Source organism: Nematolebias whitei, chromosome 20, assembly GCF_014905685.2.
Source record: "Nematolebias whitei isolate Nwh7 chromosome 20, NemWhi1, whole genome shotgun sequence".
Classification (NCBI taxonomy): Eukaryota; Metazoa; Chordata; class Actinopteri; order Cyprinodontiformes; family Rivulidae; genus Nematolebias; species Nematolebias whitei.
This window is the reverse complement of record NC_056517.1, coordinates 31,705,616-31,730,051: the sequence shown is the minus strand read 5'-3', so window position 1 is coordinate 31,730,051 and position 24,436 is coordinate 31,705,616. Positions and strand designations below refer to the sequence as shown.

At 39.5% G+C, this 24,436-nt stretch overlaps 1 protein-coding gene across 1 annotated transcript in view; it reads left to right on the top strand.

The window, feature by feature from the left end:
• Positions 1-17,667, top strand: part of LOC119426493 (junctophilin-1) — a 47,456-nt gene extending 29,789 nt beyond the window's left edge. Inside the window, exons 5-7 of the mRNA XM_037694048.1 lie at positions 10,025-10,755; positions 13,061-13,157; positions 13,354-17,667. Coding sequence (XP_037549976.1) covers positions 10,025-10,755; positions 13,061-13,141 — 812 coding nt within the window. The 3' untranslated portion in view covers positions 13,142-13,157; positions 13,354-17,667. The remainder of the gene's footprint in view (positions 1-10,024; positions 10,756-13,060; positions 13,158-13,353) is intronic.
• Positions 17,668-24,436: the final 6,769 nt, after the last annotated feature.

The following is a 24,436-nucleotide window of genomic DNA, read 5'->3' as shown; positions in this document are numbered from 1 at the left end:
ATGTTTTTCAGATATTGACTTTGTGTAGGTTTTACCTTGCTACTGTGTGCTCAAAGATACATTTATTTAATATGTTTAGTTGCAGTTCGGTATTTGAGGCTTAAAGAAAGAATTATGTTAACGCCGAGACTGACAATGTGACAGCCTGTCAGTGACGTGGGACTTTTTATTTTCAGAATCAGAATCAACTTTATTGTCATTGTACAGTTAAGCACAGTGAAATTTCGTTCTGTACAGCCGTCTGAAGGATGGACAGAAGTGTACCGGGGCTGCGGCTCCCTATGAGCGCTGCCCTTATCGCTTAGACAAGAAAAGGGTAAGAAAACACGAGAAGACAAGGTATTAAAAAAGATCTCTCACTTGACACAGGGCATGGTGTAGGGTAGCAAAAAATCTACCTCAGCAAGCAACAAAGAAAGACATAAAGAAATTTTTTTTTGGGGGTGGGGAGACAAGATGGTGAGAGTGTCCATGAACACTTCCAGATAGTTTCCATAGTCCTGATAAAGATGTTACAGTGTCTCTCAGCTGGTCTGATAAGGGTCCACAGATGTTCTCGGGGGGGTTGTAGGTGGAGATCTGAGTGTCTTGTTTCCATAACGCCCAAGGAGAAACTGAGATAGTCAGCCTTCCAGAGCCAGATTCAGATTTCAACATTGTTTTGGGTCAGGCCGAGCTCTTTAATTTCCAAGTCTGCCTTTTAAAATCTTGTTAATACAGCTCATGGCGACTCCAAACAGCCGAATTGTGATTACTTACGCCGAAGTCGGGCTTACAACTTCTCCAAGATCTCCTCCTTCCAACCGTCTGTGAACGCTGCCACAAAGTTCCACAGTCCTGCCTGCTCAGCTCTGATACAGGTCCACAGATAGTTCGCACACATTCTGAGTGTTGCCAAGTCCAGCACACACATTCCAAACAGCTTAAACAGCTACTGAAGTTTCCAAATTTGTCGACAATCCAGATTTCCACCAACTCCAAAAAGCTGAATCCAGTTATCGTATATCCAGTTATGTTTCTGTGAAGAGGGCTCTCCTTCACCCTGTCTTCTTGTGAGAAAATTTGATCAATTGCATTGAGAGAACAGCTGAACAAATCCATAGTTTACAATTCGGAAGGTATGCAAAAAAGGGACTCTGAAAAAGTTCACAAAAACAAAGAGCATAAGCAGGAGGGGAGACAGTAGAGGGAAAGGGTGCGTCCGTCTTCGTCGAGAGCAAGAGGTCATTTCATATCGATTATACAACCTTAAGGCCATGGTTTGAGAACTCTGGCTCCAAAAATACAACATGGCAGCGCCCAAAAACCAAACATTTGGGCTTCAGCTTTGAACAACATCTACTGCTCAGCCCCTTTTCTGAAAAGCATCAGTTTCTGTCATCGTAGTTTATCAGGAAAGGGATGAATTGGAAACTAGTCATTGGTGAGCTCAGCCTTACTGTCAAAATGCATGGATCCCCCTCCACATTTCTCCAGTGAACCTGTGAAAATGAAAGAATAAGAGGCTCAGTCCAGACAGGAATGGCATTTTGTAAAAACACTGAAGTTTTTATCATTTCAGTCTTGCATCCACATGAAAACCCCCAAGTGATATTTTAATGTAAACAGCTTTCAGAGTGAGGTTAAGACTAAACGGGAATCTCTTTAATAAACTTTTGCATTCAAATCCATTACATATTACAATATTATTCTGGCAAAATATTGTGATGTTCTTGCAGGAAGGGATTAGATGTTTTTAAATTCATGCAAACTGTTGGGCCATTTTGAGAGTTCGGTTTTGGCCTAACTAGTTAGCCACTAGCTGATCAGCTTTGTCCAAACTAATCTTTATTGCTTCAAAATGTTGTAGATTATAGCTCTATCTACAACAGGATAATTGTCCTGACCTACTGAACAACGCGTCAGCAGATCTGAAGTATGGCTTCAAACTGCAGGTGCACTGACAGGTTAAGGAGGTCAGTGCGTTCAGTGAAATGTAATACTTTTTCTTGTGGCTAATTTTGTCTGAGCATTTGCCTAGCAGTGCAAGCACCAATGGTTTTAGACAAGCATTTCCGTCAGATCAGACATGGTTAATCCAGCATGGAAGATTCAGCTTTTTACTTGGATTGTTTTATTTTATACACGATTGATTCTTGCCTCAAATACATTCAACAAATCCAGGAGTGAAAGGATCCCTATTAAAGGTGCAACATGCAGAGCAACCAGTTTGTCTGTGAACACCATGCTTTGGGTGATTGGGTAACAAGTGGGAGGTTGGGTGCTGTGTTTGAATAATGTTGTTTACACACCAGAGTTGTTCACATTGACTTTGAGTTAATAATGAGCTTGTTTTTTTTTTTTGTGCAAACACCGAGAGATTAGTGTTCCAGTTGTGTGATTGAACACTGGAGATACTGGGGATGATTTTTAACACAACGGAGGACTGTGTTGTTTATACAAAGTCCACCGTATTCTGAATAGAAGCCTTTTCTTTGCTGTCAAAAGCCTGTTGTAACGGAAATACTCGCCAAAAATAAGCATGACAGCAGTTTTCTCGTCTTTCCTCTGGCTGAAGGTTTAACCAGCATAGGTCAGTTTACAACGGTTGTCAGCACAACTCTATTTAGTCCATTTTAAAGATTTTTTTTTTTCATTCACAAGATCCCATGGTAATATGTAGCGTTTTACCAGGTAATCAGTGTTTTATTTATAGTTGCTTAAAGGATTTATATAAAGCAAACTCATTCAGAAAGGATCTATGAATGTCAGTATTGAAAAATGATCAAGCAGCAATCATGCTAATCCAAGAAGCTATGTCATGATTGTTTTATTTTTAATTGCAGTGTAAGACCAGTGCTATCCTAGCCTCTTCCATTTGCTACAATATATTTAGGCCTGTGTGCAAGCAACTTTGGGCCCGTGCCAAAAGCAACTAGAAAATAGTAGGTGACAAACAGATTGACAATGGGATCCAGTCAAGCATGTCGCTCACTAAGCCACAGAAATGGCCAGCCAGGACCAGAGACGTCCGCGGCTTGTTTGTGTTGTGGAAAACCGTAGTCATGCCTGGCAGGCCGAGTGTTCTCCAGGTTCACACGTGTGCACCGAGAGTGTCCTTGCCTTATAAGTCGGATCATGAATGAGAGTGTGGCTGATGTCATAATAATGTGCGGCACAGGGAGAAATCTGAGCCGTAACATTTTAAATGCTCGATTACGTAAACCCACTCGTTAAGTCCAAAAAGGCATCTGCAAATAACCAAACTTATTTGACAAATGTTAATTTATTTTCAATTTGTCAAAGACTTTTTTTTTCTCCTCGCTGTTAAATGGGACAATTCCCATAATGTTTTGCCACGTTTATGTGTGTCTGTCTGTTAGCAGAGTAATATAATATAATTGCTATAATAACTGCAACTAAATGTTTCTGGTAACTGTTGATCAGTCCTGCACACCGGCTTGGAGGAGTTTTAGCCCATTCCTCTGTACAGAACAGCTTCAACTCTGGGATGTTGGTGGTTTCCTCACATTAACTGCTCGCTACATGTCTTTCCACAACATCTGGATTGGATTAAGGTCAGAACTTTGACTTGGCCATTCCAAAACATGAACTTTATTCTTTTTGAGCCATTCTTTGGTAGAACCACTTGTGTGCTGAGGGTCATTGTTTTGCTGCATGACCCACCTCCTCTTGAGATTCAGTTCATGGACAGATGTTCTGACATTTTCCTTTAGAATTCTCTGATATAATTCAGAATTCATTGTTCCATTAGTGATGGCAAGCTGTCCTGGTCCAGATGCAGCAAAACAGGCCCAAATCATGATACTGCCTCCACCATGTTTCACAGATGGGATAACGTTCTTATGCAGGAATACAGATTTCCCTGGCTTTCTCCTTGCAACCCTGTCATGCACGCCATTGTTGTTCAGTGTTCTCCTGATGGTGGACCCCTGAACATCATTAGCCAACGTGAGAGAGGCCTTCAGTTGCTTAGAAGTTACCCTGGGGTCCTTTGAGACCGCCTTGCTCTTGAAGTGATCTTTGTTGGTCCACCACTCCTGGGGAGGGTAACAATGGTCTTGAATTTCCTCCATTTGTACACAATCTATCTGACTGTGGGTTGATGGAGTCCAAACTCTTTACAGATGGTTTTGTAACCTTTTCCAGCCTGATGAGCATCAACAACTCTTTTTCTGAGCTCCTCAGAAATCTCCTTTTTTCCTGCCATGATCCACTTCCTCAAACATGTTGTGAAGAGCAGACTTTGATAGATCCCTGTACTTTAAATCAAACAGGGTGCCCCCTCACACCTGATCACCATCCCACTGATTGAAAACACCTGACTCTAATTTCATCTTCAAATTAATTGATAATCCCAGAGGTTCACATACTTTTACCACTCACAAATATGTAATATTGGATCATTTTCCTCATTAAATAAATAACCAAGTATAATATGTTTGTCTCATTTGTTTAACTGGGTTCTCTGTATCTATTTTTAGGACTTGTGTGAAAATCTGATGATGTTTTAGGTCATATTCATGCAGAACTATAGGAAATTCTAAAGGGTTCATAAACTTTCAAGCACCACTGTACCTCCACAGCTGATTAGCTTTTGTAATCAACTCAATTTAAGTTAGCTACCACAACTAACCAACATTATCCAACACCAAAATGGATATAAATCAGTCAGTTTTACAGATACTGAGCTCAAATTTGACATGGAAGTAGCTGAGAGTCAATTACAATAAATACTGTGAGTGTGTATGAGATCACACATTCTCAAGGTTTGACAAAAATGTCTACTACTCTGTGATTTCGCAACAGATGATGATCTTAGTTTAAACTTTGGCATTGAAGGTGGTGGATGATATACCGTACACTCTTTCAAGGAATGCTAGTTCTTTCATTTATAAGAGGTGTACACTATTTTCTACGTTTAAGATGAGTTCACAGTTTATGTTTTGGGATATGCTCCTATGCTGTTTCTGCTATTTGTGCTACTTTGTTTGGCTTTTATGATGTCATATTATAGGTTTTGTTAAAGATAATAAAAGCTTTGGCGTGTGATCACCTGATGTTGCCAAGTGTTGTTCGAACAAACTTCCATAACAGTCCCAAAATAATCTGCTTTGCTTCCTGTATGTGCATCTTTTCCTTCCTTCAGCATAATAAACTTCTGCAGGGTTCAAACCGGGGGGTGTAAACCCCTTGTTTGTAATTAGCATTTCAGACTCATAGCAGATTAACACTAAGATTGGGAGTGTTCACTTCAAAAGGGAAGAGGGGCTCATGGCGAACAGAACCCTGACCTTTACGATCGATACACACACCACACCCTGGAGGGGCAGCAGAGAGGGCCTGCTAGGCGTGGCTTGCAGCGTGACGTTAATTGAGGCTATCTTTGGTGCCGATGTGTGCTCACTGGGGTCTAATGGAGACATAGCTGAAATCCTTATGCACTGAGAGGAACTCACTCCTGCACTCGCAGAGCAGCTGTTCCTTCCTTCAGCCACTTGCTGAAGGGGAGGGGGGGGTCGCAGCAGGGATCGTGCTCTGCCCTGTTTGACCCAGTCAAGGTGCGCTTGAACCAGGTGGAGCCATAAAAGCCAGGAACTGTCAGGGCTTGAACGGCTGACGTGAGCAGGTGTTGTGTATATTCATAGCAGCAGGTGGGGAGTAAGTTTTCACTCCAAAGGTTTTCTTCAGCCTCAGTGATGCAGAAACGTCTAATGACTTTCTGGAATAGATAATATAGACTGCTTAAAAAAAACTGCTTACCCAATCCTTTTCACGTTACAGAAATATTTATCTGTCACTTGTTGAAATGGCTTTAACTCAGTCATCTAACAAAGTTAAGTCAAGTCCTCTGGACGGACTCAAAAAGAATAAAAATGAAATAAAACATTAAAAACTTGTTGAAACGTTTTGCCTTTTGTCCAAAAGACTTTGTCAGTCTGAGGAGCTGCAGTAGTCTGATAAACGATACCTTCTCATAGAGGATCAACCAGTTTGTTGTTGACATCCAGAACTAGCTGTTCACATGATCAAAGAGGAACATCACCCTAACAATTGGTCGTTAGTGCCCTGATGGCCGATTGCTATTTTTTGAGTGATACTAGCAATAACAGCATTGTAAGAAGGTGATAGACACGGCCTCCACCCCTGTTTAATGAAGGACAGGTTCTTTTCACAAAGATGGCTTCCTTTATTTTTTATTTTTATTCTTTTTGAATCCGTCCAGAGGACTTGTCTTGACTTTGTTATATTTTTCTACCTGGATTACTGAGCATGCATCAGGACATTTAACTCTGTCCATTTTACAGATATTGAGCAAAAATTTGGTGTGATAATAGCTGAGAATAATCCTAATCAAATACTCCAAGAACCAACATGTCTTGCAAGATTTCGCGAGTTTGCACATATTGTCATTAACAAGGTTGATGCTCAATCATCCAGGTAAATAAATCCAAAAACGTTAAATCAGGTCATCCAGATGGATTCTTCTTGGTTGAAACGTCTCGTCTTTCATCCGAAAGACTTCAGTCTGAGGCCATGCGACAAACTCAGTCTTTTTCAGATTTTTCAAAGATTGACAAAATGGCTCTAACATGGTCCCTTCTCATTACAAGATGTTTAGTTTAAAATTCTGGCACAAAACACGGCAGGCAATGTGCATTTTCTCAAAGAATGCCAAGCCTTTCATTAGCATTGTGTAAAATCACAGGTAAAAGCATAAAACAATGATGACAGTGATTATGGTCAACCAGAAACCAAAGGAAATGAACATTTACGCATTTACGTTTGTCAGTCCCAGTGTTCTTATCTACGTATGTTCATGTGTGACTGGAAATTACAGTGAATATAGTCTGATTAGACAATATCAGCTCTTCCTGCCCATCTGTCACTGAGTAGGAGGATGAAAAAGAACATTTAAAAAGCTACAAATTGAGTCATAAATCCTAATTATAACACTAGCCACGCAACAGACTACTCAATGTACAATGCAGCACAATACTAGACTGTAACCTCCGAGCCTGATAAATGAACTTATGGAAGAAACAAACTGTAGATTGTTAAACTGCCAATTGGGTTGATTTTAAACACCAACGTCCCTACGATAATGTCTTATATGACAGGGTAAAATTGTTTAGACTCGATTTCTTTCTCTTTTTGATGGATAGTTGTTTTTTTTAACACAGATTATATCAACTTTTCAGGTAAATCCTATTTTCACCTGATATACCTGCTAGTTAGCCCAATCTTTAAGCTTTTGCATGTATATACCAAGGGTTAGGGGTGTCCCACGTCTTTTTGAGGTGTAGGGGACAAGTGGTAGAAGTACCAACTGATCAAATTTGGTAACAAAAATTATTAATCATTACCATATTTTTCAGACTATAAGGCACACTTAAAATCCGGGAATAATCTCAAAAATCGACAGTGAGCCTTATAATCCAGTGCACCACATGTATTAATTCTGGTTGTGCTTACTGACCTTGAACCGATTTTATGTGGTAAAATCTGAATTTGTATGCTCAAAAATCTGTCAAAATGAACTTATTTCGCTTAATGCGCCTTATAATCGCCTTATAATCGCCTTATAAGCGCCTTAATTGTTTAAGTGGGATTTGAGTGTGTTTTGGACTCTTTCAAAGAGTTATCCACAATAAGTTGCTTCATAAGCTTTCCACAGAACATCATTTCAAAATATCCAAACTTGTTTTAAGAATCTTCTTTTCGTAAAGCACCACCTTTTTTGCTGAGTTTCATAAAACACTGACTGGCAGAAATGATAACAACAGTCTCATTATAGAAAATGATTAACGAAGATAAACTTGGACTAGTCAAATGCATTTATTACCAAAAGAAATATGGTATTTTTCTTGACATACAGTCCCAGCAACGAGTTAAACCAACAAACCAACCTGCAAAAATAAGTGTTTGGTCCTTTTGTTATGGTTATTTAGCCCCCCCAAGACAGTAGTTGAGGCCTCTTGTGAGTTATTCAAGTAAAATAAGAATAATGTCACTTAGGCCGGCCATGATAACAAATTTTGCTGGGCGATTAATTCTCAGAAATTATTGCAATAAACGATAATATTGTTTGAAATTTGACATTAATGAGTAATTTGTCAAATTTAAGAAGAAAAGTTGGCTAATTTTGTATGTAGTACCTTTATTGACCACTGAATAGCAGTATAAGACTGTTTGAACCGAAGGATGGATAGTGAGGGAGCTAGCAGCGTGCCTCTTTAAGAAAAATGGGAGGCCCCTTGAATTTTGGAGCTTCGACAAGATGGAGGTTTTTTTCCCCGACATCGGCCTGTTAGCTTAGCTCTTAGCTTAGCTTCTCAGCTTAGCTGCTTTTAACAATCTAAAAATGTGATTTTGGATGGTTAAAACAGATTTTAAAGAGAAAGGAAGGGGTCATCCAGTGTCTTCAGTAGAAAGAGAGAGAGAGACGAAGAAACGATAAAGCCGATAAACGAAAATGAGGACGATAATTTTCATTTATCATGTGATTAATTGATTTATTGTTTATTGCGACAGGCCTAATGGCACTTAAACTTGTTGTTGGGAAAAAATTTCTCTTTATAACCGAATTATAAACCATTGCCTTTTGAGTATTCAGCTCATGTGACACCCATTGGCAGCAGATGTAATAACCACACACAACAACAGATTTATATACAAATGTTTAAAATAAGCTCTGTTGTCATGGCTGCTCATCTTGTATTAAGGTCAGTTGCAGTAAGGCTGGGTCATAAAGAGCCGATCTGTTGTCTTTTGTACCGGTGTATGATTGCACGTGTGTGTGTTTGTATTAAAAATGGGAGAGAGAGCTTGTGTTTTCCTAAGAGTGCATCAGAGCGTGAAACGTGCTGCGGATTAACATAAGCAGAACTGGCAAATTGCTGCAGCTTAAACAAAAACTTAACCTCAAATAAGCTACAGTGATGTTAGAAGAAGCATATTACAAGTGAAGGGAGGAAAGTTTTTCCATATATTGTTAAGTGATATGAGCAATTTCCAAGCTGCTGAACCTTGTCTTTTTATTGATTTTTTTGTTTTTCCTAAATATGTCTTGGTCAAGAGTAGTATGGTGTACTTTAACATCCTTCTTTAGAAAGCTGCAGACTCAGCCCAGTTTATGTTCAGAGGAAAGAAACACCACAGCCGTTTGGGTAACTGAGTACCGGTACATGTTCCATTTGACTTGGCAGGATGTGCTGGTTGAGTGCATCCAATAAATCTTTCACTCTTTCACTACACACGTTCAAATATCTATAAAACCAGCACACCGTCTTTATTCTAAGGTGTTTTGAGTGTGCAAGTTCATCATTCTTCATTACTGTGGAATCTAACAGAGCTGCAGAAGTGGAGTGGACGTTAATTTTTTTTTTATACGACTGACGGCATTTCAGCCCTGCATGAGATTGAGTCTAGGGATCTTTTAAGTGCCAGGAACAATTTAGAAAATGTCTGGAACTCCTGGCAGGAATCTGTCCCCAAACAGAGTGAAATTACACAGTCCCTAACTCTTACCCAAAGCTATGTTGTGAAATTAAGCTCGGCAGATATGTTAAATCCCACTGATGTTTACATATCCCCCGTCTCTTTGTAGTGGGCCTTATTGGTTGTGGTGGTTCAGAAACAAATTACAAATGCCATGAAGCTGAAAAGTACTTGGGGCTTATGAGTCGTGGAGACCTGAAAGATTCCACAATAAGACTGTTCACACCAACTGGATAGAGTTTGCCTGCTTAGATTTTAATATTTGCATAATTGTTTCAGTAAGCAAACATTTATTTACTGTGTAATTTTGTAACCAACTGTAAGTTGTTTTCTTATGGCATAGCTGGATCAAGAACTACACTTGACATTTGAGCAATTACAAGAACATGACAATGTTGGGTTAACTACCGGTATTATATCAGTAAAAACTGCAGAAAATGAACCCTTGAGTTTCAGAACATGGAAAAAAAGGGGAAAGTGCTCCATTTGGTTTAATGAATCTTCATTTCCTTCATTTCTTTAGGACCCGACTACATTAAACAACAGCTGAAAGAGCCAGTGGAAATTAAAGAGGTTCCTGTTGAAAAGAAAGACAACTCCCCTCATGACTCTCCCCACTTTTACCGTAAAGGCACCACTCCTCCTCACTCTACCGTGGCCAGCCCCGCAGCCACACCTCCCCCATCGCCTGAGACTAGCAAGAAGATGAGCCAGATTGGCAACAGCATCAGCCACAAAACCATCAAAGAAGATAAACCGTCGCGTAAAATAAGCAAGGAAGAGAAGTCAAGTTTTAAACCCAGCAAGGAAGAACGTTCTAGTAGGAAGTTGAGTAAAGAAGAGAGGCTGTCCATCACTGATGGCCCCAAGAGTTCCCAAGGTCACGTCGAGGCTCCGCCTAAACCCTCTAAAATTCACCAGCCTACCACAGCATCTGCGCCTCCTTCACAGCCTCCTTCAGTTCCGGTCAACGGCCAGCTCCACTCTGAGTACCACAGTTACTACGTCAAGGCCCCTGCAAGGGGTCCTCCACCGCCAGAACCCGAGGAAGCAGAAGAGCCCAGTGCGCTGGCTCTGGCACGTTTGCCCCCACAACCTAGATCCTTCAGCATCCCCACCCCTACTCCAAAGCCACCTTCTCTTCGGGACAACAAGAGCGAGCCAAAACTCAGGAAGCAAGATTCTCTAAAGCCAAAGAGCCTCGCAGACACGAAAAAAGCAAGCATGGAGATTGCAGAAAGCACGGAAGAAACAGTAAGTTCAGTTAACTGTACCAATAGGTATAATGTAAGCAGCGTTAAATCAATAGAGAAAAAAATTCTCAACCATTGACTCCTACATTGAGGGTATCCAGCAGGTCTGAAGCTTTATTAAACACTATGGTTTTATTTCATATATTCAAAAGCCTACATCTGTTCAACCAGAGTCATTTCTGGTTCAGTGAAAATTACAATGATCCCAATTTAATTAATCATTTTGTACCAAAAACACTTTGCCCCACCAGCATCATTCTGATCTTTTTAATGCCAGTCCACATTTTATAACCAATCACTCCAGTAGCTGTCTGTGTTGAAGGAGCTCAATGTGGGCAGCTGTGGTTGAGTGGTTAGAGCAGTTGCCCTCCATTGGGACAGTTGGAGGTTCATTTCCACCAGCAGTCACATGCTGAAGTGTCCCTGGGCAAGACACTGAGCCCCTCATTGCATCCAATGTGTGTCCCATCGGTGTATGAATGTGATAAAGCACTGATTAGTCGTTGTATAGATATAGTAGAGTGATGTAAGAATGGGGAAATGAGGGCACAGATTGTAGTGTAGAACGCTTTGAGTATCTTGATAAGATAGACAGGCAGTATAAATACAGTCCATTTACCAATATTCCTAAAACTGAATACTAAGGTATTAACACAACATCATCTTGATTTTTACAACTGTCCCCATGACCTTGAATTTGAAGTCACAAGTTGTGGTATTATTATTTTTTTCTTTCTTTTTTTTTTTTTTCTTTATGACGATGGACAATTATACCCAATCTGATACATTACAGCAGAGAAAAGACTCAATTTCCGAGATTCTTTGCAAGACCTTTTTTCTATATGTGTCCCTTAAAAATCTTCATTTGAAGGACCGAACAGCAAAACAAATTTGCTTTCCAAAAATCACTAAATGGATTGGGACACCCCTACCCCTTCACATGAACGAAAACAATGCATAAATAAAGCTAAGTGATGGAGGAAAGGTCTAAAAAGGGATTAATCTTGAGACACTTTTTCTTTTAATACAGTATGTCACCCCTGCCAAGCTAGCTAGTCATTATTTTGGTAAACTAATCATTTTTTAGCATGTTAGCACAAAAGCAAGTCACAAAAAAATCCTAACCGTAAAGTGAAAACAAAACAAAAAAATTATAATAACTTGCCAGTTCCACATAGTATGACTGCGTATTAGGGCCACGCTGAGAAAAAAAAAATTTACATTACGAGAATAAAGCCATAGTATTACGAGAATAAAGTCATAGTATTACGAGAATAAAGTCATAGTATTATGAGAATAAAGTCATATGATAATAAAGTTGTATGAGAATAAAGTTGAAATAATATGAGAATAAAGCCATAATGTTACGAGAATAAAGTCTAAATAATACGAGAATAAAATCACAACATTACGAGAATAAAGTAATAATATTATGAGAATAAAGTATGAGAATAAAGTACGAGAATAAAGTTGAAATAATACGAGAATAAAGTCATTATATTACAAAAATAGTCATAATATTAGCTAACCACCACTACTATAGTTAACCACTATAGCCTTGCAGTCGACCACTGCGACTTGAAAGCTCCTCTTCCACAAAAGAAGCAATATCTTCCAAATCTTTGTGGTTCTTCAAAAACAGACTCAAATCATTTCAAAGTCCTGATACTGATAATAGTCTGATGCTGATGTGCTAACAGATTAAGTATTTCCTTATTTTTAAAACTGATACAAAAATATAACTTAACAAGATGCTCAACATTCATCATTTTACCACAGTTGTAAGACTGCTTTTTCGTGTCAGAGTTCTGATAATACTACAACTTTATTCTAGTAATATTACAAGTTTATTCTCATAATACTACGACTTTATTCTCATAATACTACGACTTTATTCTCGTAATATTTTTACTTCATTCTTGTACGACATTATTTTCGTAATATTACAACTTTATTCTCGTAATACTATGACTTTACTGTCGTACGACTTTATTCTCGTAATACTATGACTTTATTCTCGTAATTTCATGACTTTTTCTCGTACTTTTTTTTTTTTTTCTTAACGTGACCCTAATACTTCGTCGCAACATGGTGTTACTGTTCGTACCAAATTATTTCTTGGGTAGGTAGGACCATAAACTTCCTGGTGTTTGTTTTCAGTCTTTATGCTAACTTAACCAACTGCTGGCTATAGCCTGTTTATACTATTGTTTTTTTTTTCTCAATTAACTTCTTAAAAATGTGTTTTTTAAAAGTTTACTTAGTCACTTGATGTTAAAGAATGACTTTGTTTTTTGTTTTTGCAGGGTCCTAACTCAATCCTTGTTGCTATGGTAATGCTGTTGAATATTGGCCTTGCAATTATATTTGTCCACTTTCTGACATGATGATGCTGTTTCTTTGGTAAGTTGATTCATGCGTAGTTAATACGTTTTAGGTTTAAAACCACTTGTCAACATAACTCAATGATCTGCATTTGATATAATGAATATGTGCTTTTTTTTTTAACTCCTGTGTGCGCCTGCTGTGTCACAATGTATATACCGGTATCTAGAATGTGACAAGGGGCCAATTAAATCTTAACTGTTCTATGTTGCAGTGAAACCATGGCAACTGGCACAGTTGAATTGCCGGCCTTGGAAAGTGAAAATGGCGCCAGTGAGAGACGGGGGCGGCCGGAGGTGTTTAGGAACCAGCATGACACCGACGAGGATCAGGAGGAAGACATAACTACTACCAACCTGTCTTTGGCCTTCTTGAGGGCCAGCCCTGTCAATTAGCACTCCATTGGCTTCTGTATTTGCAGAAGAAAAATGTCATGTCTCGTCAGATTAAAAAAAAAAAAAAAATCTAGAAAATGCAACCAAACATGTGACAAACGAAGTTATTGAAACCTACATGTGTGCTGACCCAAGCTCAGGTCTCTGTAGCCCACCTCCGCTGCCTTGGCAGAGATAGCAGTGGGCTGACGGACCTTGCTGGAGGAGTGTGGAGATGCACTTTTAGATGACGGGCGCAAACAGCTGCCTTTCTATTTTGCCATCTGACGTTTTGATGGGGAGATGTGAGCCCAGCCCCTGGGCGGCCAGGGTGTGCGGAGTGGGGCTCAGGTGTTTGAAGGGTTTTTCTGAGGTTCAAGCCAATTTTGCAAGAGCAAACCGTGCACGGCCGTTGCCAGCAGTCAGTGCTTGCACGGTCACTAGCCAGTCTTACTCTGTTAACCCAAACATCCCTGCAGCTTTCTCGAGCTCCGTTGTAATCCGGGATACACTGCTTTGAAACACCCCCCGTGCATGGTACAGTTTAACATTTTGTTTGTTGTTTTTATGTAGCTTTTCGTTCACCGCTGTTCTCTGAATGTTGGTTCCCTGCGTTCTTACACTTGTAGAAATCTCTTCATAGAACGGGTAAATAAATCAGTTTTCCCTTTTTAATTGAATTTTACTCGTTTCTAACAAATGAGCTGTAATTTGATATTACACATAAATGTTACTGAAAGTGCAATATGTTTATTTTATTTTTTTGTCAAAAGCTTATATTTTACCAGAGATGGTGTTCTACTATTCTAAAAAATATATATATGTATTTTTTTCTTTGTCAGACACGTGATTTGAATATTTGAGATAAAGCGTTGACTGTCAATAGAAATCGTGGTGAGGAACTTGATTTATTTTTTAAAAAGAAGAGAGAGGAAAAAAAAACATAGCTCTGTGAAGTAACAAATGTCTTACTTTATTTTATGAAAGAAAAAAATTTATTGTACATGCCTTGACCCTTTCGCTTTAATTTTGTCAGTTCAGTTATTTGCTTTCCCAACAACACTAATGCAAAACTGCAGTTAAGAGCTGCTTATAGGCCCAGCAGTGCTTGCATGTGCATAGACTGCTAATTGTGGACAGTGGAGGTGTATTCAGGTTGAGACCATGTGAAATGGGGCTACAGAGAGATTTGCCTTTAGAAGTCTTTAACAGTGCTACTGTTTACCTCAAAGAGATGAGGAAGGAAGGGAAGCGGGGAAAGATGCCATCCTTGTCTTAACTCTTTTGCAGGAGTGGGGTGGGGGATATTAAATCCGTTGTCACCTGAAGCTCACGATTTTAACCTGCTTCATCCTAGCTGCTTATAGTCTTTCTTGCGGGTATGGCATGAATGTCTTTGATTTCCAAAGTGGTTATTTTTATGGTGGGCGTTTACTGTCACCTCTACCGAGATTAGTTATTTATTCATTGTATGACTGATGTGTTTGTGAACACTGGTCGTCATGAACAAAAAGGGCTTACAATGATATCTAGAGTTTATTTGTTGCAGTTCTTTTTTTGGCTTGATTGTATTGTCAGTTCTAAAACGAGCAGCGCGTTAGACGATTCTTCATCTAGTTGGATTTATTTCAGTTCCGTTTATTTTATTCAGCACCAGTTCACAACAAAAGTCATCTCAGGGCACTATGCAAAGAAGCAACAAGGCCAAATCAGCTCCACATTCAAATCTGCTTAGTCAATTCAATCCATTTGTAACACAATACAATCACATTCGGTTCATTATAAAACGCCAACGAGTAAAAAAGTTGTTTGTCTAAGGAAGCCAGCAGATTGTGTCGACTCGTCACTTTGTTGCAGTTCCCCATCCTGAGTAAGCCCAAAGGTGACAGTGGAAAGGAACGTCTCCCTTTTAACAGGAAGAAACGTCCAATGGATCCAGGCTCTGGATGGGCAGTGATTTGTCTCAGCCAGCTGAGAGTTGAGAGGACAGGAAACAAACAAACACAGAATCATTGGGTCAGACTGAGTTTCTATGGGACGAAAAACAAAGAACACACTGTTAATGCAGCAATAACTGCAAATATGAACAGAGAGTAATGAGAAGAAAGACAGAGTGAAGAAATCCGGTCAGTTTGTTTTTCAGCAGTCTAAGCCTAAAGCAGCAAAACTAAAGGGATACTTCAGATTACCCAAACCAGCCCTAACTATATGTATGTTTTAAATTATGTTCTAGTTTTAACAGGGAGCCAGTGGAGCAAAACTAAAATGGGATCAATATGATCTCTCCTGGTAACTCCCATCACAACTCTGACAGCAGTATTTTGGATAAACTGATAACTTTCTAGAGAGGGTCACTTTATTTAATTTCATTTTGTTTATTTTTGACATCTTGACATTGTTTGTAAAAAGTCCAGCTTAGAAGTGATAAAAGCATGGACCAGGTTTTTTTTTTTTTTTTTTGCTTCATTTTTGAATAGAATGTCTCCCTTTTCTTAATGTTGTGCAGGTAGAAGAAAGTGGCCCTGGTTAAAAAAAACAAATTGGTGTTAAATGACATGTCCCATTTAAAAATCACACCAAGGTTCTTTACATTAGAACTGGAGGCCAAGTCGTAGCCATTCAGAGGAAGTAAAAAAGCTGCAAAGTGTGTTCCCAAGATACACAACATTTCTGTCTTGTCTGAATTTACTGTATAAGCAGAAAATTGAAAGTCGCCCAGGTTTTTATGTCTCTAAGACATGTTTGTAATCTAAGTAACTGATTGGGTTTATCAAGATTTACAGAAATATAAATGAGTATCATCCACATAACCACAGTAACATACCCCAAGCTGTCAAATAATTTTATCTAGAAGCATATATATGAAGTAAAGAGTAGTGATCCAAGCACTGAACTCTGAGGAACTCCTTGACTAAATTTGGTGTGTGAAGATTCATTAATATGAACAAACTGGAATCTATCAGATAAACGTGATTTAAACCATTAGAGCTGTTCCTCTAGTCCCAATGCCATGTTCAATCCTCTGGACTAGAATATTGTGATCACTAGTTTCAAATGCAGCACTGAGGTCTAACAGGACCCGTATAAACACAAGTCCGCTGTCTGAGGCCATGAGAATATCATTAACATTAACCAGTAGTGTTTCTTTGCTCTGTTGAGCTCTAACCCTGGACTGAAACCCCTAAAAGTATCTATGCCCAGATGTTCACACAACTGATTTGCAACTATTTCTCCATGAGTTTTGGAGAGGAAGGGTGAGATTTGATCTAGATCTATAAAAAGCTGGAGCTCTCAGATATACAGTAGATCTGGTTTCTCAATTAAGGGTTTAATTACTGTACAACCACCTTATAAGCCCTGTAGTACATATCCATTCACTAAAAACAGATTAATCAGATCCAAAGTGGGGATGTTAATCTAAGCAAGCACCTCTTTGAACACTGGTTGGTGATATCGATGGTTCGGAAGAAGGTGTAATTTTTCATAACTCAGCGAGCTCAACGGGACAAAGTCCAAACATACATCAGGTTCCAGTGAGACTTATTAAGCTGCTTTATATAATAAACCAGTGGCAATAGTAGGGAGGATGGTATGAATTTTCTCTCTAATTGTAACAATTTTGTTTGATGTTTGCAAACTGTTCACAGAACTACTGGAAAACTTACTACTGACATTTACAGAAAATATTCTGAAGACTAGAAGGCATAACAGAGGAGCCTGTTTGTGGGGTATTTTTAAAAAAAACATTGCATGTTGGAGACATTTATATATAGAGTATTATTATTATTATTATATACTATTTGTAAGGATTTTTACAGAGCACAATCCAGAATCTGGTATGAGTTGGTATTTTTCTAACAATTTGCACACCTGTATTTTGACAATGAAGATAACTTTGTTTGTAATTGGTAATGTAATACACATATGATCACGTTTGACACTGGGGAAAGAAAAAAAAATCAGCTGGTCATATTGTTCGTACCATTTGGGGATGTGAAAGGCAGATGTACTCATTTGAGGATTTTAGGAAACAACAAGGAACTGTGGGAGATTTTTGATATGTTATGGTTCATAATACCCCACTGATTTGTGCAAAGTCTTTGGAGATGAAGTTATGTGTATAAAATAAAGATATTATGCCTTGTTAAACAAAGGATGCTTTCTTCTGGTATTTTATTACTCTTTCAACAACTACATTGACAAACTGGTTACAGTCAGTAAAGGATATCTGAGACGTCAGACATTTGGAGGAGGCATTCAAATAACATTTTTCATGGTGCCCCTTCCAGTTTTTATTCTAGTATGACACAAATAATAAAATTCCACTTGTGTTTTAGCTTCCATTCTTATGTTGGCTTCTATATATTAACCTTTTTCTAATGAGACCCAGTGGGAAAAGGCCACGCATGGAATCAAAACACCTCAGACAGGGTCTCGCATTAGTCGTGCAAGTGCAGGGCAGTGTGTCTCAAGTGAGATTGTCCTGTTTCCACCACTGATCGGCCTTGGATTAGTCTAGTGTTACACCAGCAATGACAAGTGCGTGGAATGAGTAATGCCATGTCGTGTACTCGCTGTCCCAACTCTGGGAGACACAACTAAACCTTCAGAGTTAGCTAATTTTAGATAATGTTGTGGTGTTAATACTAACCAAAAATGCCCAACGTGATAGATTCCCCATTTGACAGATCAGACTAGCCCTCAAAGGAATATTACAGAGAGCAGCTTAAACCTCCATGTGAAGCTGTCAGAGAAAGTATAGAATATCTCTGTTGCTATTCTAATATGGCACAGCTAGCTGGGAAAGATTTGGTTGCACTGGCCGTCTTGGACAAATATAAATCAGATCCTTTTAAGTCTTAGAAGTGACAGCTACAATTTTAACCTGTAAAGATTTATTCTGTGACAATGCTGTTCAGGTAATTTTGAACGTGGACGAACAACCAATGGAACAGGAGACTTGTGCGCTGCAACACATAGCAATTACGACCCTGGTATGCGGAAAGGTCTGCGACTAAAATGCAACTTAGTTGTGTTTCTAAAATCGGATTAAGGCCTGTAAGCAGTGAGGAGATATCAGTGGCCATCGTTTTTCAAAACGGTTGCTAACAGCAGCTCCCCTTTCCGTGCCTTGCATAGTTAGCCTAGCTTAGCACCACCTCGTCTGTTACACAAACTGAAACAAACCTCTGTTTTAAAACGATAAACCTGTCACTTTGTCTAAAGCAAACTATTCTGGGTCTCATCGAACAGGCAACGTTGTCCTGCGCAGTGAACTTGCCCATTGTGCTGTTTGTGTAAAAGAGCAACACGATCCAAATGGATGCACAATGTTTTCCACTTCTTTGTTTAGTGACGTGAATTATGGTGAAGGGGTTTTTATCATTATTGTTATTATTATACGCTTTTTCATAGTGAGTCATTATAGTTCAAACAAGTAGGGCTTCAACATAATGCATTATCCTTGAGCTATTAGGAATAAATGGTTGCCACATCCACTTATCTGCCTATCAAAGCTTTCATTGTGAGTGGAGTGGAGGTTGTATTCTCATAAGAATGGCCTTCTCTCATGATTTGGGCTTTTTTGTGTTTTAAATCAGACAATGAGCAAATCATTGTGTCTTTCTGGTTGCACAGGCTTTTGAAACATCGCCGTGTTGAAAGGAGTACTAATCATTGTTCCAACACTAATTTAATAAGCATAATTTGTTGGCCTTTTATTTGAAAACTAATTTTAAAAATCTTTTTCAATATAAAAGAATAGTGTAAAACGTGCAAAATACAAACAGCATTTTCAAGAATGATCCAAACAAACGCTGGAATTTTACGAATCATATGAGATATGTTGGTGAAAACTACAGAATGCTGCAAATGGCTGCAGGCAAAAGGAACAGTGCCCTCCAATTTATTGTGACAAGCCTTTCTCTCCTTTTCTTAGGAGAAATGCCCAAAGACGTTCCCTCCCCCCTCTGTTCCATATCATCTCTTAAACTTTGACCTGGTTTTACCCCAGTCTTAATCAAAACTCTGTTCATGAAGGATGCAGTGAATGAATTAATGGTTTTAGACTGGTGGGTGAAAGCAGAACCCAGCTAAGTGCACGAGATGCTTGGGGCCTCCACACCAACAGTGGGCCCCTAAGCGTGGCAGGACTGTCAAGAAATTATTTAGAGTAAAAGAACTTGTATGTGTGCTGTAACTATGTTCATGATTTAGTACGTAGTTAGTTAGCTTATGCTATTATTTTTCTTTTAAATCTTCATTTAACCAGATAGATCTGACTGAAACTTAAAAATCTCTTTTTCAAGAAAGACCGGGCCAAGAATGGCAGCATCACACAAACATTACCGGCCATAAACCAGAGTTATTAAAACACATTTAAAATAGATCATGGCTCTCCTAGACCTGGGTACAGTCTCGGATCCAGTCGACGAAGAATGTGTTAAAAGATCAGTTAAATGATTTGAAGTTAAATGAAAAATGCTTTGAGAATAACAACTTTACAGTCGTATGGCCTTCCATCATTCTTTATCAGAGTCAGAGTCAGAGAGTCAGAGTTTCTTTATTGTCATTCGCACCTCATGTGGTACATGTGGTGGAGCGAAATTATGTACACAAGGAATGTTGATGAGTGTGTATTTGATCTGGTGAGGTCATTCATAAAGCAAATAGTGATTTACAGTAAGTCAATTTGAACGCTTTGTAATGACCTGAATGCATCTTAAGCTAAACCTTCCTGTGCAAGATTTGGCTTTTTGATTCCAAACTTCCACCTCAACTGTCTCAAGAACATTTCTGATTGTCATCCATGTTTTATATGCACATCTAGAAGCTGCTGTACTGGCTCGAGTGGGATGAATTGAGGAAAACCATGCCTCTGGATTTTCGAAAACATTTTGGACAAAGAACAGCTGTTATAATTGACTACTTTGAAGTGTTTATTCAAAGGCCTAAAAATGTGTTGGCACGTGCACAGACATGGTCAAACTATAATCATTCTAACAGTGAAATTCTTAAAAGGTATCACACCACCAGGGTTCTGTCAAGAATGCATGGGGTGGCAGGACAAGTGACAAGTGTATAACTGAAAACTGGTTTGTTATTGGAACTACAGTACTTCCAGGTGACCTCATACTAGCAGATCGTGGTTGCAACATGCAGACTAGTGTGGAAACATACCGTGCAGAGGTAAACATTCCAAGTTTCACCAAAGGTAAAGCACAACTATCTGCAGTCGATGTGGAAACCATAAGGAAGGGCAACAATTATGCTTCAAGCATTTCTGCCAGTAGACTACCTATTCAAAAATGGCAATGGCTTGCCAGTTGTTGACAAGATTGTGACTGTTGCATGTACACTTGCCAACTTGTGTGACTGTAGTCTCACTAACTTGAGCATAAAGAGGGAATTGACACTATTGAGTAATGTTTGCATTATTGCAAATTGCTATGACATAAGAATGTGAATGAATACAAGCCACATCTCTGGAAGACCAAAGTTGTTACATGTGCTCTGCTGCAGGAGATGTGTGTAAATGTGTTTGTTACAGTGTGTTTATTCTGTACCCCAATATTTGACAAGTTGCATGTAGAAGTCATTTTGATTAAAAGGTATAAGACAAATCACCCTGACTTCTCATATTGTATTCAATTTCAACTAACTGTTCAGAATTCCAGAGCGGCACAGTGGCACAGCTGGTAGAGCTGTTGCCTCTCAGCAAGAAGGTCGCCGGTTCAAATCCCAGCCCGGGACCTTTCTGGGTGGAGTCTGCATGTTCTCTCCGTGCATGCGTGGGTTTTCTCCAGGTACTCCGGTTTCCTCCCACAGACCAAAAACATGCACGTTAGGCTGATTGGTAACTCTAAATTGCCCCTAGGTGTCTCTATGTTTCCCTGTTATGGACTGGAGACCTGTACAGGGTGCCCCCCGCCTCTTACACAGTGACGGCTGGATATGGGAACCAGTGACCCATGCGACCCAAAATGGAAGAAGTGGATAAAGATGACGGATGTTCAGAATTTCTAATTATAGTCTTTTACATTGAACTTTATCAGTTCTACCATTGATGAACTCTACACCAACTAACATATTTTTTGTTTTGTACATGTAAAAAAAACCACACTAAATTGATAAGTTGCCAAAGAACAATCACTACACCTAGGGTTTATTTATATACATAAGAATAATGCTTATAGAGGTGACTACAATGAAAATATTTCTCAGTACTGGAGATCAAACAGAGTGTTATCTTTCAATTATCGAAATAAAGATTTGAGATACTTGGTGAACGTGAGTATGGGATTGGGGGCCTGTTGCTATGAGCTATTCAGTCCCTATACAAGTGGTGCAAGAGTTTGGTTCACATTGCCGTTAGTAAGTCGGATCACCCCAGGGTGGGAGTTGGACTCCGCCAGGGCTGCCCGTTGTCACTGATTCTGTTCATAACTTTTATGGACAGAATTTCTCAGTGCAGCCTGGGATTTCTGTTTGGGGGCCTCATGATTCCATCTCTGCTCTTTGCAGATGATGCGGTCCTGTTGGCATCGTCATACCATGAGCTCCAGCTCTCACTGGAGTAGTTCGCAGCTGAGTGTGAAGTGGCTGGGACGAGAATCAGCACCTCCAAATCTGAGGCCATGGTCCATAGTCAGAAAAGGTTGGGTTGCTCTCTTCAGGTTGAGGTTCTGCCTTAAATGGAGGAGTTCAAGTATCTCTGGGTTTTGTTCATGAGCAAGGGAAGAATGGAGAGTGAGACTGACAGATTGGTGCAGCATCTGCAGTATTGTGGACTCTGTGCCAGTCTGTTGTGATGAAGAGGGAGCTGAGCTGTAAGATGAAGCTCTCTGTTTACCGGTCAGTCTAAGTTCCTACCCTCACCTATGGTAATGAACTCTAGGTAGTGACCGAAAGAACAAGGTCGCTGATACAGGCGGTTGAAATGAGTTTCCTCCGCAGGGTAGCTGGACTCTCCCTTAGAGATAGGGTGAGAAGCTGTTCTGGGAGAGACTCGGACTAGAACCACAGCTTCGGGCATCTGGTAAGAATGCTCCCTGGGTGTCTCCCTAGGGAGGTGCTTCAGGCATGTCCGACTGGGAGGAGATCCCGAGGAAGACCTAGGACACGCTAGACTATGTCTCTTGGATAGCCTGGGAACGCCTTGGGGTCCTCCCAGAAGAGCTGGAAGTGGTGGCTGTGGAAAGAGATGTCTGGACCTCCCTGCTCAGGCTGCTGCCTCCACAACCCGACTTTTGAACAAGCAGAAGATGATGGATGGATGGAATATAACAACAAAAAAAAAAACTAAGTAGACCTATACTTGAAAAAAAAATCTAGTAAAAGTTTTCAACTTATTTAAACTGTTGTGTCTAGCGTTCACATATTTATGTGGTTTGTTCACTTGAAGTGTTTAAACAAGAACAAACTTAAATGTTGATTGACTGCTGGACAAGCTATTGGCAGGTCCTCATATTTGTTCCTTTACTCAAAGACAAAGGAGAACTTCCGAGGAACCTAGCAGAAAATCATCCACCATCTGTTCCTCTGCTTCAATATTTAACCATTTGAGGTCACTACAGCTTTATTTCTACATGTTCAATTAGTATTTTACTCATTTTGTAATGTAATTTAAGCAACAAAAAAACTATTAGTAAGTTAATCAATGTGCTGAAGTCAAAAACTTTCTTGTCTTTTACATTAAAAGCGTGTATTCTGTCAAATAAGGGACTTATGGAAATTATTCTGCTGTTTATGTCTATTTTTCATTACTTTCCAACTTCATGACAAACTGTTTTTGTTACATTAAATGCACAATGCACAAAAATAAAGCAATAAAATGTTTTTTAAAAGGCATTAAACTGGACAACAAACTTTATTTGGTGCTCAAAATCAAATTCAGCTCAGGGGCCCCATCAAAACATGTGCTGCCTCTGGTTAGCAATGTATCATGGGTAAACGAAGACTTATTTGCACTTTTGGTATGGTACAAAAAAAATGTAAAATGTGTTCAGTGTGGCACATTTAAACTTCCTAACTATCACACAGACATGTTCCCAGAATAATTTACAAGAAAGTTTGATCGGCACAGAGCTGGGCTGTTAGAGACACTGTTGATAAGGCTTGACATGTCGACATGTCTGCATGTATTGTGTGTATGTGTTAAGGAAGCCCTGTTATGAGGACCCACAGCAGCCTCCCCAAAATAGAGCTGAGAGCAGCTGCAGCTGGGTGGGTCATATCAGAGAGACATCAAAGGGGCTGCTGCCACCCGCCTGCTCATGATCAAGTACTAATGGTGTAATGGGGGACTGGAAGGTCAGTGATTGTTTTCTGTTGTGTGTGAGCGTGTGTGAGAGTTCACAAGCAACACAGCCAGTCGCAGGGTTTACCAGAACCTTCTGGGTACAGACTGACAGGATAGCTAAACCTGGTTTTAATGTAAGAAAAACACCAGGTCACCTCTGAGTATTTCTCCTCTGACATCTGTGGCAGCAATGAAGCAAGGAAATATAAAAAAATCTGCCCAGAGAAGCCTTGTTGGTGTATATAATAAGAAACATTAATACAATTTTTTGTGTGCGTGCAGGACATTACACTAAATCAGAGCACTCCTTTAAGTCAAACTGCACAATTTACTGTCAAGCTCAGTTAGCTGCTCTCAGTATTACAGCTCAGATAACTCTGTGTTCACTTTAAAGCCTCAGATTTCAACAGTCATCACTTCTCCTCTTGATTGAACTCCAGGCAGGATAAGTACAAGTCACATTTTAAACTTAGGGACACAGCATGAACCCACGCGGTTTCTTTCTGATCTGTTACAGACACGCTACTGTTTTAAGGAACCTAAAGAGCGGCAGCAGGCCACTGATTTGAAAAAGGAATTAAATGATCACCTTTAAAGATGTGTGTGTTTCATGTGGCCATTTG